At 42.9% G+C, this 13,400-nt stretch overlaps 1 protein-coding gene across 1 annotated transcript in view; it reads right to left on the reverse strand.

Annotated features, from left to right (window-relative positions):
• Positions 1-13,400, reverse strand: part of TMPRSS15 (transmembrane serine protease 15) — a 505,254-nt gene that overhangs the window by 347,048 nt on the left and 144,806 nt on the right. Inside the window, exon 7 of the mRNA XM_040338815.1 lies at positions 6,644-6,752. Within this exon, the coding sequence (XP_040194749.1) occupies positions 6,644-6,752 (109 nt within the window). The remainder of the gene's footprint in view (positions 1-6,643; positions 6,753-13,400) is intronic.

Genomic DNA, 13,400 nt, shown 5'->3' on the forward strand with positions numbered 1-13,400 from the left:
GCTATACCGGATCACTTACTTATTTACACTGTGTGACATACTCGCTGGGAGCACTGAACAAAACACTGTACAAAACTACATGAAACTTGTTACCAACGTATATAGGAATTATAATGTACAATTGGATGTATTACAAGTATTTCATTGAATGGTGGCTAATGCAAATTAAGCTGAAGATTATTACAATCTTAGAAGTTGTATAATAGAAAATGCGTCATACAGCATAATATACACTTTACTAACTTGTATTTAAAAGTGAAATCTATTCTCAATGTTTAAGAAAAAAAGCTCAGACCAACCAAATACTGTAATATGTTAGGATTGAAGAATAAAGCCAACTTGCTGTGTACATATACTATTAAAAATATGACTGGATGTCTTCTGAGAAAGTGGGAATGCCTACTACAACACCTTTGCAGCCATTGTGCTATATGCTGGGTGTTTGGTGTGCTCCTGTACCTTTAAGGAGGGGAAGCTCCCTTTCAGTCGACCTTACCCTATCTATCCATTAGAATGCATGTGCCTCCACTGTGGGGACGCTCATTGTTTAGTGTTAGGACCACAGATTACAGGTTGCCTTGGCTCACGCATGCGTTTGCAAATGCGTGCGGACAAAACCCCTGTTTTTAACACATACTGTTAGACAGGTTAATTTGGTTGTTCTGCGAGTTGGTCGGTAAGGAGGCTTGGTTTTTCCCTGGGCATTCCCCAGGTTTTGTTGTTATCTGCCTACTAGTTCCCACCGCTACCCTAAAAAGACACTGAACATGGATATGGAGCAGACACAACTGCTTAGTGAGGTGAAGAACATCTTCCCCCGAAAGTAAGGCCTCGTACACACGGCCGAGGAACTCGACGTGCCAAACACATCGAGTTCCTCGGCCAGTTCAGCACTGAAGCCGCCGAGGAGCTCGGCGGGGCGAGAGCTCCCATAGAACAACGAGGAAATAGAGAACATGTTCTCTATTTCCTCGCCGAGCTCCTCGTCGGCTTCCTCGGCCGAAAGTGTACACACGGCCGGGTTTCTCGGCAGAATTCAGCCAGAAACTCGGTCGGAAGCTGAATTCTGCCGAGGAAACTGGTCGTGTGTACGGGGCCTTAGATTTGCCATACTAGTGAGACACATAGATATGGAAAGTTGTCCAATATGGTATACATTGCTTACATCAGTTGACTTGGTCCAACTCATTTGGTGGAGAGGGGATTATGGTGTGGGGTTGTTTTTCAGGGGTTGAGCTTGACCCATTAGTTTTAGTGAAGGGAACTCTTAAGGTGTCAGCCTACCAACACATTTTGGACAATTTCATGAGCCCAACTTTGGGGATGGCCCCTTCCTGTTCCAACATGACTGTGCACCAGTGTACAAAGCAAGGTCCATAAAGACATGGATGGGCGAGTTTGGGGTGAAGGATCTTGATAATAAACCTTTGGAATGAATTAGAGCAGAGACTGTGAGCCAAGCCTTCTCATCCAACATCAGTGCCTGACCTCACAAATGCGCTTCTGAAAGGATGGTCAAATATTCCCATAGACACACTCCTAAACCTTGTGGACAGCCTTCACAGAAGAGCTGAAGCTGTTAGAGCTGCAACGGGTGGCCAACTCAATATTGAACCCCACGGACTGGGGTGCCATTAAAGTTCATGTGTGTGTAAAGGCAGGCGTCCCAATACTTTTGACAATATAGCGTGTATGTAAATATATACCATATAGGGAATGATGGTGAGAACCTCCATTGTGTGGCTTATATTCGGCTCAGCTTATACTCGAGTAATTGATTAATAATTTAAGTTGGGCCTGGCAGAAATGTTTGCTTTAGATACATAGGGATAGATTCATAAAGACTTACGATGGGCGTATCAGTAGCTACGCCGTCGTAAGTCCGAATCCCCGCCGTCGTATATTTAAGTGTATTCTCAAACTGAGATACGCTTAAATATTGCTAAGATACGACCGGCGTAAGTCTCCTACGCCATCGTATCTTAACTGCATATTTACGCTGGCTGCTAGGGGCGTGTGCGCTGATTTACACCTAGAATATGTAAATTAGCTAGATACGCCTATTCACAAATGTACGCCCGACCGTCGCAGTAAAGATACGCCGTTTACGTAAGGGGTTTTCAGGCGTAAAGATAAACCACCAAAAACATGGCGCAGTCAATGTTAAGTATGGACGTCGGAACCGCGTTAAATTTTAATAATTTTACGTCGTTTGCGTAACTCGTCCGTGAATGGGGCTGGCCCTAATTTACGTTCACGTCGAAAGCATGACGATTTGCCGACGTCATTTGAAACATGGGCACTGGGATACGTCCACGGACGGCGCATGCGCTGTTCGATCGAAACGTCATTTACGTGGGGTCACAGTTAATATACATAAAACACGCCCACAGCTTCAACATTTGAATTAGGCGGGCTTATGCCGGCCCTAATACGCTACGCCACCGTAACTTTGGCGGCAAAATCTTTGAAAATACCAAACTCGCCTCTCAAAGTTACAGCGGCGTAGCGTATAGGAGATACGCTACGCCCGCCTAAAGGTACGTGAATCTACCCCATAGTTTGTGTTAAAAGGTGTCTTTGTTAATTGTCTTAAGTTGGGAGAGAAGTACAATGAACAATAAAGCATACATTTTTTGGAGAAGAGAAGTGAAAAAATAGACCCTAGAAGCCAATTATAAGATATGCATTCTATGACTATGCTACACCAGCTTTCAATCTGACTTAGAACAGAATATGTGAATTCTAAAGCACCTTTAGCAGGTTAGCTTTCGCTGCCTCCTGGGGTAGGCGGCCTCAGTGGAGTTTTTGTAGAACTAGTGAGGGTCCACGCAGCAGTTCAGGTTTCAACTGCTGACAATTAGCTTTATTGAATTTATAGCATCAAATACACATTGACGACCACCACAGAAAGGGAAACAAACGGAAAAAAATTCCTAAGCTTTCTGCACAAGTTCACAGTTCCAATCAAGAGCTGCCAACCGTCAGTAAATTTACTGACAGTTTGAAAAAATCTGTGACTTTTACAACTGTTGGTAAATATCAGAGGCTGATAATTTGTCATGCGTTGACTTTTATAAGTATAAATCAGGCAAATTACTTGTTATGTGTTATGTGTACTATTTCCATAGTATGTGTATTCTGTTTAAATATTGATTGTCTTAGTTTTTAACAGGAGTTCAGATATTTTTCAAATTGTCCTTAAAAATGGACTCCATCAGTAAATTTGCCCATGTTTTGTCAGTAAAAAATGCCATGGGAAGTTGTAAACCCCTTTCCAGTCCCTCTCTAACAGAAAAATAAACTTTGCATCCAACAAATAAAACGTCTTCCATTTACAAGGCTCCCAGTTTACAATGTGCCTTCCTTAACCACTTCATTACTGGGCACTTAAACCCCCTTCCTGCCCAGACCAATTTTCAGCTTTCAGCGCTGACGCATTTTGAATGACAATTGCCCGGTCATACAACACTGTACCCAAATTATATTTTTATAATTTTTTCCCAGAAATAGAGCTTTCTTTTGGTGGCATTTGATCATCTCTGTGATTTTATTTTTTTGCGCTATAAACAAAAAAAGAAAAAAAAAATTGAAAAAAAACCCCACAATATTTTTAACCTTTTGTTATAATAATATGCCAATTTTTCCCCCCCTCAGTTTAGGCCGATACGTAATCGCAATTAGCGTATATTGATTGGTTTGCGCAAAAGTTATAGCGCCTACAAAATAGGGGATAGATTTTATTTTTACTAGCAATGGCGGCGATCTGCAATTTTTTGTCAGGCCTGCGATATTTCGGCAGATATATCGGACACTTTTGACACTATTTTGGGACCATTCACATTTATACAGCGATCAGTGCTATAAAAATGCACTGCTTACTGTATAAATGTGACCGGCAGGGAAGGGGTTAACACTAAGGGGTGAGGAAGGGGTTAAATGTATTCCCTGGGTGTGATTCTTACTGTGTGTGTGGAGGGGACTGACTGGGGGAGGTGACCGATGCTGTGTCCCTATGTACAAGAGACACAGCATCGGTCTCCTCTCTCCCTGACAGGACGCGGAGCTCTGTGTTTACACACAGAGCCACACATCCCTGCCGTCACTGCCGATAGCGGGTACCTGGCGGACATCACCAGGTACCCACAGGGAATGCAAATTAAAGGACGTTGAGGGACGTCCACCCGGCAGTTAAGAGGCACGCTGTGGACGTCTTTCATCTACAGCACAGGTCTCAAGTGGTTAAGACAGCCTTGGCACTATCATTAGTCCACACATACTGTATGTTAAAGTGATTGTAAAGTCAGAAGTTTTTTTTTATCTTAATATGGAGTTCCATCCTAAAGTGTAACTTCCGCTCATCTGATTCCCCCCCCCCTCCGTTGCCACAATTGGCACCTTTTGGGGGAGGGGGGGATAGGATACCTGTCTTTGACAGGTATCCTTTCCCACTTCCAGGAGCCTCAGCCACGGATATTGACGTCATGGCTGGGGCTCCCTCCCCCAGCCGCCGAGCCAGTAGGAGAGAGGAGCGGGCCTCGCGCATGCACAGTAGGTTCTCGGCATGAAGCCGAATGGCTACACTGCTGGGTACCCTAACCTGCAATGGTGGCAGCAGCACCAGACGGCTGATGGAAACATCAGCTGCAGGGGCCTACATCGACAGGTAAGTGTTTAAGTGGTAAGTATTTGGTAAGTTTTTGTTTGGGTGGAACACCGCTTTAATACATTCTATGCATTACGATAAAAAGCCTTCTGTATGCAGCAACCCCCCTCAGCCCCCCTAATACTTACCTGTGGTCCCTCTAGCTCCAGCTATATTGTAGGAATGTCTCGGAGACTCCCCTCTTCATTGGCTGAGACAGCACTGTGGCGCCATTGGCTCCCGCTGCTGTCAATCAAAGGCAGTCAGCTATTGAGAATAGAAAGTGGGCAGAGCCAGGCTGAAACTCCATGTCTGAATGGACACAGGGAGCTGTGACTTGGCTCCGGTGGCCCCACAGCAAGCCAGGAGAGCCGAAGACAGACCCGAGAAGAGGAGAATCCGGGCTGCTCTGTGCAAATCCACTGCACAGAGGAGGTAAGAATAACATGTTTGGTTATTTTTAATTAACCCTCCTAGCGGTATTCCCGAGTCTGACTCGGGTGAGATTTTTATACCAAAAGCGGTAACCCCGAGTCAGACTTGGGCTTGCCTCGCTGCAGCAGCAGACAAAGTTACTTACCTTGTCCCTGGATCCAGCGATGCCACCGTGCTGTGTGAGCGAGCGGGACCTCACTCGATTCACACAGTGTCCTCCTGTGCCGCCGATCTCCGTTCCCTGCGACGTTACGACGCACGGGAGCGGAGAACGGCGCCAAATTCAAAAACGTAAACAAACACATTACATACAGTATACTGTAATCTTATAGATTACAGTACTGTATGTAAAAAATACACACCCCCTTTGTCCCTAGTGGTCTGCCCAGTGCCCTACATGTACTTTTATATAATAAAAACGGTTCTTTCTGCCTGCAAACTGTAGATTGTCCATAGCAACCAAAAGTGTCCCTTTATGTCAAAAATGGTTTTAGAGCAGCTAGAAAACAGCGATAATAAATTATAATCACTTGCAGAATTGTGCGATAGCGATTTGTGGGGAAATTCGGCATAAAAAAATAAAAGTAATGACAGCGACAATTCTGCAACTGAGCAAATTTCAGTGATTTTGAGTTGATTACATTATTGAATAATTTGTATTATAATTATATTATTACTTGTTATAATTATTTATAATTATTTATTATATTATAATTTATAATTTTGTTTTTAAAAAAATGTCATACCCAGGATGCCTACTAGTCTCTTGTTTGTGAGTTATTCCTAAAAATTACAGGCCTACAGTATAAAACGCCAAATTTCCTTGCAAATAATGGTACCGCTTTCAGCACCTTTTTTCTGAAATAATCATATCGCCAGGGAGGTTAAGGCTGGGTTCACACTACTACACTACTTTCATCCTACTTTGCTCTGCTACATTGGTCCTACATTATCCTACATTGGTCCTACATCCATCCTACTTTCATGAACAGGATACTACTTTGGTCCGACTTCAATGATATTCAATGGGCCTGAAGTAGGATCAATGTAGGACCAAAAGTAGTACAGGGAGCATTTTCAAAGTCAGACCGACTTGTGTAGGACGCTACAAGACGCTCTCATAGGGAAACATTGAACACAGAGCAAAGTAGGATGAAAGTAGTGTAGTAGTGTTAACCCAGCCTCAACAAGACTTTACAATCACTTTAAATTTCCTATGAAAAATCTATTGTTGATCTCAATTATAGACAGGCTTCTTGAAGAAAGAACTAGAAATCTATTGGCCAAGAACAGACTAACCAGAAGACTGTCTGTAAAGAGAATGTATGGCCCCCCAATGACCCAACAGCAAAGATGTGAAATCATTGAGGACAGTAGAGTAGGTAACTTGTTGGGAAAAGAAGGACTTGCTTTTTAAGGATAAGTGTTCTAAAACAAATTTTAGCAATATCACCATTTGTGCATTTTCTGTTTGCTACTGCACACAATTGCTTTAAGTGTTTAATACAAATACAAAAATGATCAAATAAGTAGCGATCAGTTTAAAGATTAAATTGCACGTACCTTATTATCCAGCGACAAAATAGATTTGGTTCGTAATTTTCTGGATAATTTTGAGAATGAAATGTTCCTTCATCTCCAGTTAACAGAAACTGACCATCACAGCGTGAGCCTGGGAATAAAATGTAGCAATTGCTTATTTATATATAAACTGGTCTTTTGTAATCCTATCAGAGAATAAGGAGAGAATAAACCCTCTCAATATTGGAATGTATCTAGAATTTCCATTTTCTGTTAGCTTTAGGCATGATATCACTTTTATAGGATTTTATACCTTGTTTGAAAAATAACCTAAACCAATAGCTACAAAAAGAGGGGTGAATTTATGATGTATATGTATAATAGATTGTAGATATGTAGATTGTAGGTATGTAGATTTGAAGCCAATGTATTTGCATGTGTAAATAGGGCTAAAACTAGTGCTCATTGGGCTAATTTGTCTTCCGAATGAAGGTCTTTTTATTATAGGCAGTAGTAAAATACCACATAAAGGGCACTAAATGGAGCTGGGGAGCACAGTAAATACATAGGGCCAGATTCACAGAGATTTACGTTACTCCGCGGCGGCGTAACGTATCCCATTTACGTTACACCGCCGCAGGTTTACAGTGTAAGTGCCTGATTCACAAAGCTCTTACCTGTAAACTTGCGGCGGTGTAACGTAAATGCGCTCGGCGCAAGCCCACCTAATTCAAATGGGGCAGGCACCCGTGCCGAACGTTCTGCGCATGTTCCGTGTTCAAATTTCCCGACGTGCATTGCGCGAAGTTACGGCGCCCCAATGTTTTTTTTTAAATGCGACGTGCGTTACGGCGTTTCGAATTCCCGGACGTCATACGCAAAAAAAAATAATTTGAAATTCGACACGGGAACGACGGCCATACTTTAACATGGCTGATCTAAATATAAGTCATGTTAAAGCAGGTGTAACTTTGTGACGGGTAAAAACGACTAGTGACGACGTGCGGGATTGCGACGAACGCGCGGATCTTCGTGGATCGCCGTAACTAGTCATTTGCATATTCTACGCCGACCACAATGGAATCGCCACCTTGCGGCCGGCCTAGAATTGCATCATAAGATCCGACGGTGTAAGTCAATTACACCTGTCGGATCTTATGGCTATCTATGCGTAACTGATTCTATGAATCAGTCGCATAGTTAGGACGGGCGGATCACAGAGATACGACAGCGTATGAGGAGATACGCTGTCGTATCTCTTCTGTGAATCTGGCCTATAGATCTTTGTCATAGGAGATACAGTACTGTATCAGTTAGAGAGAACACTAGAGGGAAATAGCAAATACATATTGGATGAATGGCTATGATATATATATATTTTTTACATAATTAGCTCCCATTGTATATCTATGTTTACTTCAAAACACATTTAAAAAAACTGTGCTTTTGCTTAATATGCATAGATGTTTGAAGTGAAGTGGAATCGTTTAAGTTATAGGTTTGTAAGCCAGTACATGCGATAAGTGTTAGGCCGCGTACACACGGTTGGACCAAACCGATGAAAACGGCCTGAAGTCCAGTTTCATCGGTCCAAACCGACTGTGTGTACGGCCCATCGGTCTGTTGTCCTTCGGACAAAAATTAGAGAACTTTCTTTAAAATCAAACTGATGGACGGCTGACCATCGGTCAAAACCGATGGTTAGTACACAAAAGCATCGGTTCGAAACCCGCGCATGCTCAGAATCAAGTCGACGCATGCTTGGAAACATTGAACTTACGTCACCGCGTTCTGACCGGATCGGTTTTTAAACTGATGGTGTGTACGCACATCAGACCATCAGTCTGCTTCAGCGGTGAACCAATGAAAACGGTCCGTCGGACCATTCTCATCGGATGGATCGACCGTGTGTACGCGGCCTCAGACTTTCATTACTGGAGCCTGTAGGTATGCAACTTTTGGCAGCCAAAAAAGCATCATTGCATTATCAGGCAAGGTGGGGCCATTCTGTGATCTGGTGCAGCAGAAACAGGCAAGGCAAAGACATTTGTTGGTAATTCTGGAGACAACTTCCACAAATTATTTTTTTGTTTGTTTCACAAAGTTTTAACAAAATTTTAAAAAATGTATTCACAGCAGGCCAGAAGTTAAATGCATAAAAAACATTGGGGTTGATTTACTAAAACTAGAGAGTGCAACATCTGGTGCAGCTCTGCATTGAAACCAATCAGCTTCCAGGTTTTATTGCCAAAGCTTAATTGAACAAGCTAAAGTTAGAAGCTGATTGGCTACCATGCACAGGTGCACTAGATTTTTCTCTCTTCAGTTTTAGTAAATCTCCCCCATTGTGTCACCTTCAAAACATGGTTCTAAAGGCTCAAGGCTCTCCACAGTGAAGTAGCCTCTTCAGCCCACCTAGTACTTACCGTACCTGAGCCCCGTCTCGATCCAGCAATGCGCAAAAGAGCCTCGGCTCTCCAGGGCCTCTCCCTCCTCATTGGCTGAGACGCAACAATGGGCACCATTGTCTCCCACTGCTGTCAATCAAAGTCGGGGAGCCAATGAGGAGAGTGGTGCTCTGCGTGCACACGGCAAGAGGGAAGAGCCACGAGTGCTGCAAGTAATCTAAGAAGAGGAGGATCATAGTTGCTCTGTGCAAAACCACTGCACAGAGCAGGTGAGTATGACATGTTTGTTATTTCTTAAAAAAAAAAAAAAAGCCTTTAGAAGCACATTAAAAGGGTTGTAATGGTACAATTTTTTTCCCTAAATAGCTTCCTTTACCTTAGTGCAGTCCTCCTTCACTTACATCATCTTTCGATTTTGCTTTTAAATGTCCTTATTTCTTCTGAGAAATCCTAACTTCCTGTTCTTATGTCTGTAACTCCACACAGTAATGCGAGGCTTTCTCCCTGGTGTGGAGTGTAATTCCTGCCCCCTCCCTTGGACTACAGGAGAGTCAGGACGCTCTCTACGTTGCAGATAGATAAAGGAGCTTTGTGTAGGTGGGCGTCCTGACTTTCCTGTAGTCCAAGGGAGGGGGCGAGCATGACACTCCACACCAGGGAGAAAGCCTTGTGTGTAGTTACAGACAGAAGAACAGGAAGTGAGGATTTCTCAGAAGAAATAAAGACATTTAAAAGCAAAATCGAAGGAAGAGGTAAGTGAAGGAGGACTGCAATAAGATAAAGGAAGCTATTTAGGAAAAATAATTGTACGATTACAACCCCTTTAAAGGGTTAGTAAAATGTTTTTCCTTTAAAATAACAAACATGTCATATTTACCTCCACTGTGCAGTTCGTTTTGCACAGAGTGGCCCCAATCCCCGTCTTCTGGGGTCCCTCGGCAGCTGTCTCTGGTCCTCCCCGCAAGTACTGACCACAGTCATGTGAGAGAGCTCGTATGGTGGTGAGTAATTGTGGGCGCGCTCCCGTGATACAGTGAGCGGCCAAAGCTGCTCACTGTATCACTTGGCCCCGCCCCTCGGCGCGCCGTGTCACTGGATGTGATTGACAGCAGCGCCAGCCAATGGCTGCGCTGCTCTCAATCCATCCTCTCTAGCCAATCAGCGGCCAGGCTTAGCGGCGAAGAGGATCTCGGGACCGCGTGCGGGACATTCGAGGGGTCAGGTAAGTAAAACGGGGGCTCGGGGGGGGGGGGGGCGGCGTCATCAGATGTTGTTTCACCTTAATCCATAGATTGCATTAAGGTGACATTTTTTTTTCTTTACTACTCCTTTAAGTTCATTTCTGTAACCACAACTTTTTCTGTTAGCTTTATATTAATTACATTATTCACTACAGTTTATTTATAATGGAAATTGTATAGCAGAATAATGATCCTGTAGCATCTGCACAGTTTGTTTGTTAGCGTGCTGATCTCACTGGGGATATATATTTGTTTTGTTGTTTTTTTTTTGTGTAACCCATATGGTTATGTCTGGGAAAATACAATAGTGTAATTCAGACTTTCAATTCACTGGAGGTTTTTTCCTACCTGCTTTCTATCATTCCTATCATTTATTTTCTTTACTGTACATGCTTTAATACCCATGTCTATCTTTTAGAAACCTATGGCAACCAAAGGCACGTCAGACACTCCATTGCACTAAAATCAGCTTGTAATGTTTTAACCATGTACTCGCACATTTGCATTTTTAATAAAGAATTGTTATTTTTATATAAGCAGACTTTTATGTTTCATATCTAGCATCTTTGTGTGTATGTGTGTGTGGGGTTTTACGTCCACATATATTTGGACACAGGCACAATTTTAATATTTTTGGCTCTGTATGCCACCAGAATAAAACTAAAGTGAAACCATCCAAATTATTTTGAAGTGCAGACTTTCAGCTTTGATTCAAGGGGTTGAACATAAATATCAAGTACACATTTTAGGAACAGCAACCATTTTTATACAGAACCCTCCCATTTTCAGGGGCTCAAATGTAATTGGACAAATTAATATAATTATAAATGTGAGTGCACGTGTACTGTGAGTGCACGAGGACTGTGAGTGCATGTGTGCTGTGAGTGCACATGGGCTGTGAGTGCACATGGGCTGTGAGTGCATATGAACTGTGAGTGTACATGGACTGTAAGTGCATGTGGGCTGTAGATACCCATGGGCTGTGAGTACCTGTGTATTGTATTGTTGAGTCCCTGTGTATTGTGAAGTATTAGTGTCAGGAAGCTAGTTGTTAATTTGGACAGAGTATACAGTATCTGACCACGATATTGTGTCAATCTCGCCTCTGTTATCGGCAAAATTGACACCTGCGAGCCCCTTTGCGGGAGCCAGCGCCGAGCTCTGTCGCTCATCGGGAAAGGAAAAATCATTTTTTTCCTTTCCCAATGAGCGGGAAGGCATGCTGACATTGAGGCGACAAGTCTCTTCCATAGAGACACTCCCCTCTCTTTCTTGCGCACGCTGCAATAGGAAATGTGTTTTTCCTATTGCAGCGAGCGCGAGATGTACAGCCTGCACCGCTGAGCACCAGCGCAATGGTATCATGCTGGAAATACATTCTCGCGGGCAGGTACTGTACTCCTCAATCCCCATCAAAATAGTAGGTACAATGTCCGGCGGGTGTGGTGATGCAAGTGTACATCTTGTGGCATGTATGCATTTCTTGATCATCCGATCAAGGGTGAAAACTAATGTGAAAAATGTAAGCACATTGTTTCCCTGGAAGAACAGGTTCTGAATCTAGCGAAGCAACTGTCAGCACTGAGAAGACCCTCCACACTAAAGGAGAGTTGGAATCGTACCCGGCAGGCACCAGAGAAGAGTAGATGGGTGACAGTCAAGAAGTGTAGAGGGCAAAGTGCCAGGGAGTCTGGTTCTGCGCTGGAACATCCCAATAGGTACACCTCATTGAGTGACATTGGTGAAACCAGTCAGGGACCAGCATTGCTGGAGTTGAGTGACTACTGGCATCTCAAGCAACACCAGAAAGGCAGAGGGGGGTTAGGAAAGTAAACAAGTGAGCTGGTGTAGTAAGGAGGGGTTTGGGTTCCTGGAGAACTGGGCTGACTTCTCAGTCGGTCACCAGCTCTTTAGAAGGGACGGACTGCACCTAAATGAAGAGGTTGCAGATCTTCTGGGAGTGAAGATGGCCAACAAGTTAGAGGGGCTTTTAAACTAGGCGATGGGGGAGGGTCCAGAGGTAGAGATAGTCAGCGCAAAACATATTCAAAGAGGGTAGTGTTGGGGCATTAGCAGTAGGTTGACAAAAGCATCTAGACCCAAGGTAAGTATAGTAACAAGTCCTATTTGCAACCTCAGAACACCCAATAAGGAGTCAGTATGCGACCAGTCTAAACAACGTGGCATGTCCACCAATCCCAGGAGTCTGGTGGACAAGATGGGACAACTAGAGCTACTGTTGTTCGAGAAGGATTTAGATTTTGTAGGAATTTCAGAGACTTGGTTCAACAGCTCTCATGATTGTCTGGCAACCTCAACTCAATAGAACACCTTTGGGATGAAGTAGAGTGGAGACTGCAATCCAGCCCTTCTCGTCCAACATAAGTGCCTGAATTTACAAATGCGCTTCTGGAAGAATGGTCAAACATTCCCATAGACACACTCCTAAACCTTGTGGACAGCCTTCCCAGAAGAGATGAAGCTGTTATAGCTGCAAAGGGTGGGCCAACTCAATGTTGAACCCTAAGGACAAAGTTTATGTGCGTGTAAAAGCAGGTGTCCCAATACTTTTGCCAATGTAGTGTATATGGTTAAGGAATAAAATTATCTGTTATACCGAGCAAGTGATTTGCATGATGCAGGCTGCCTTTTAATAATATTTTATAGTAAATCAAGCGTTGGAAGCATAGGCTTGCAAAGAACGTATATATAAAGTGTTGAATGCAGTGATAACTGTCCTGGGCAACTTTCAGTAATTGCAGTGCTCAATAAAAACATATTAACTTTTAAATACTTTTACTTTTTAAAGTATTTTTCACCACATCTAATAAAATCACACTTATACAAAATACATTATATAGTATCACATTCTAACTTCGTACCTTTTTCAAATATCTGTTTATAAACAAGGTATGCATATTTTAACAAATTAAATACATAAGAAGAGGATTTAACATACATAACAGCTAATCAAAAGCAAGGTGCTTGAGAAAATGCTAATTAGCATTTTAAATTAGTACATTTGAAGAAAAAAAAAGGTTTACATGCTTCTTTGGTACCATCTATCTATCTACCTGGCACATTGATTTGCCATGTATGTCTCTACTGAAAAGAGACAGGAAATTATGGGAAATAGCTACAGAAGAAGTC

The sequence above is a fragment of the Rana temporaria genome, chromosome 2 (genome assembly GCF_905171775.1).
Source record: "Rana temporaria chromosome 2, aRanTem1.1, whole genome shotgun sequence".
In the NCBI taxonomy this organism is placed as follows: Eukaryota; Metazoa; Chordata; class Amphibia; order Anura; family Ranidae; genus Rana; species Rana temporaria.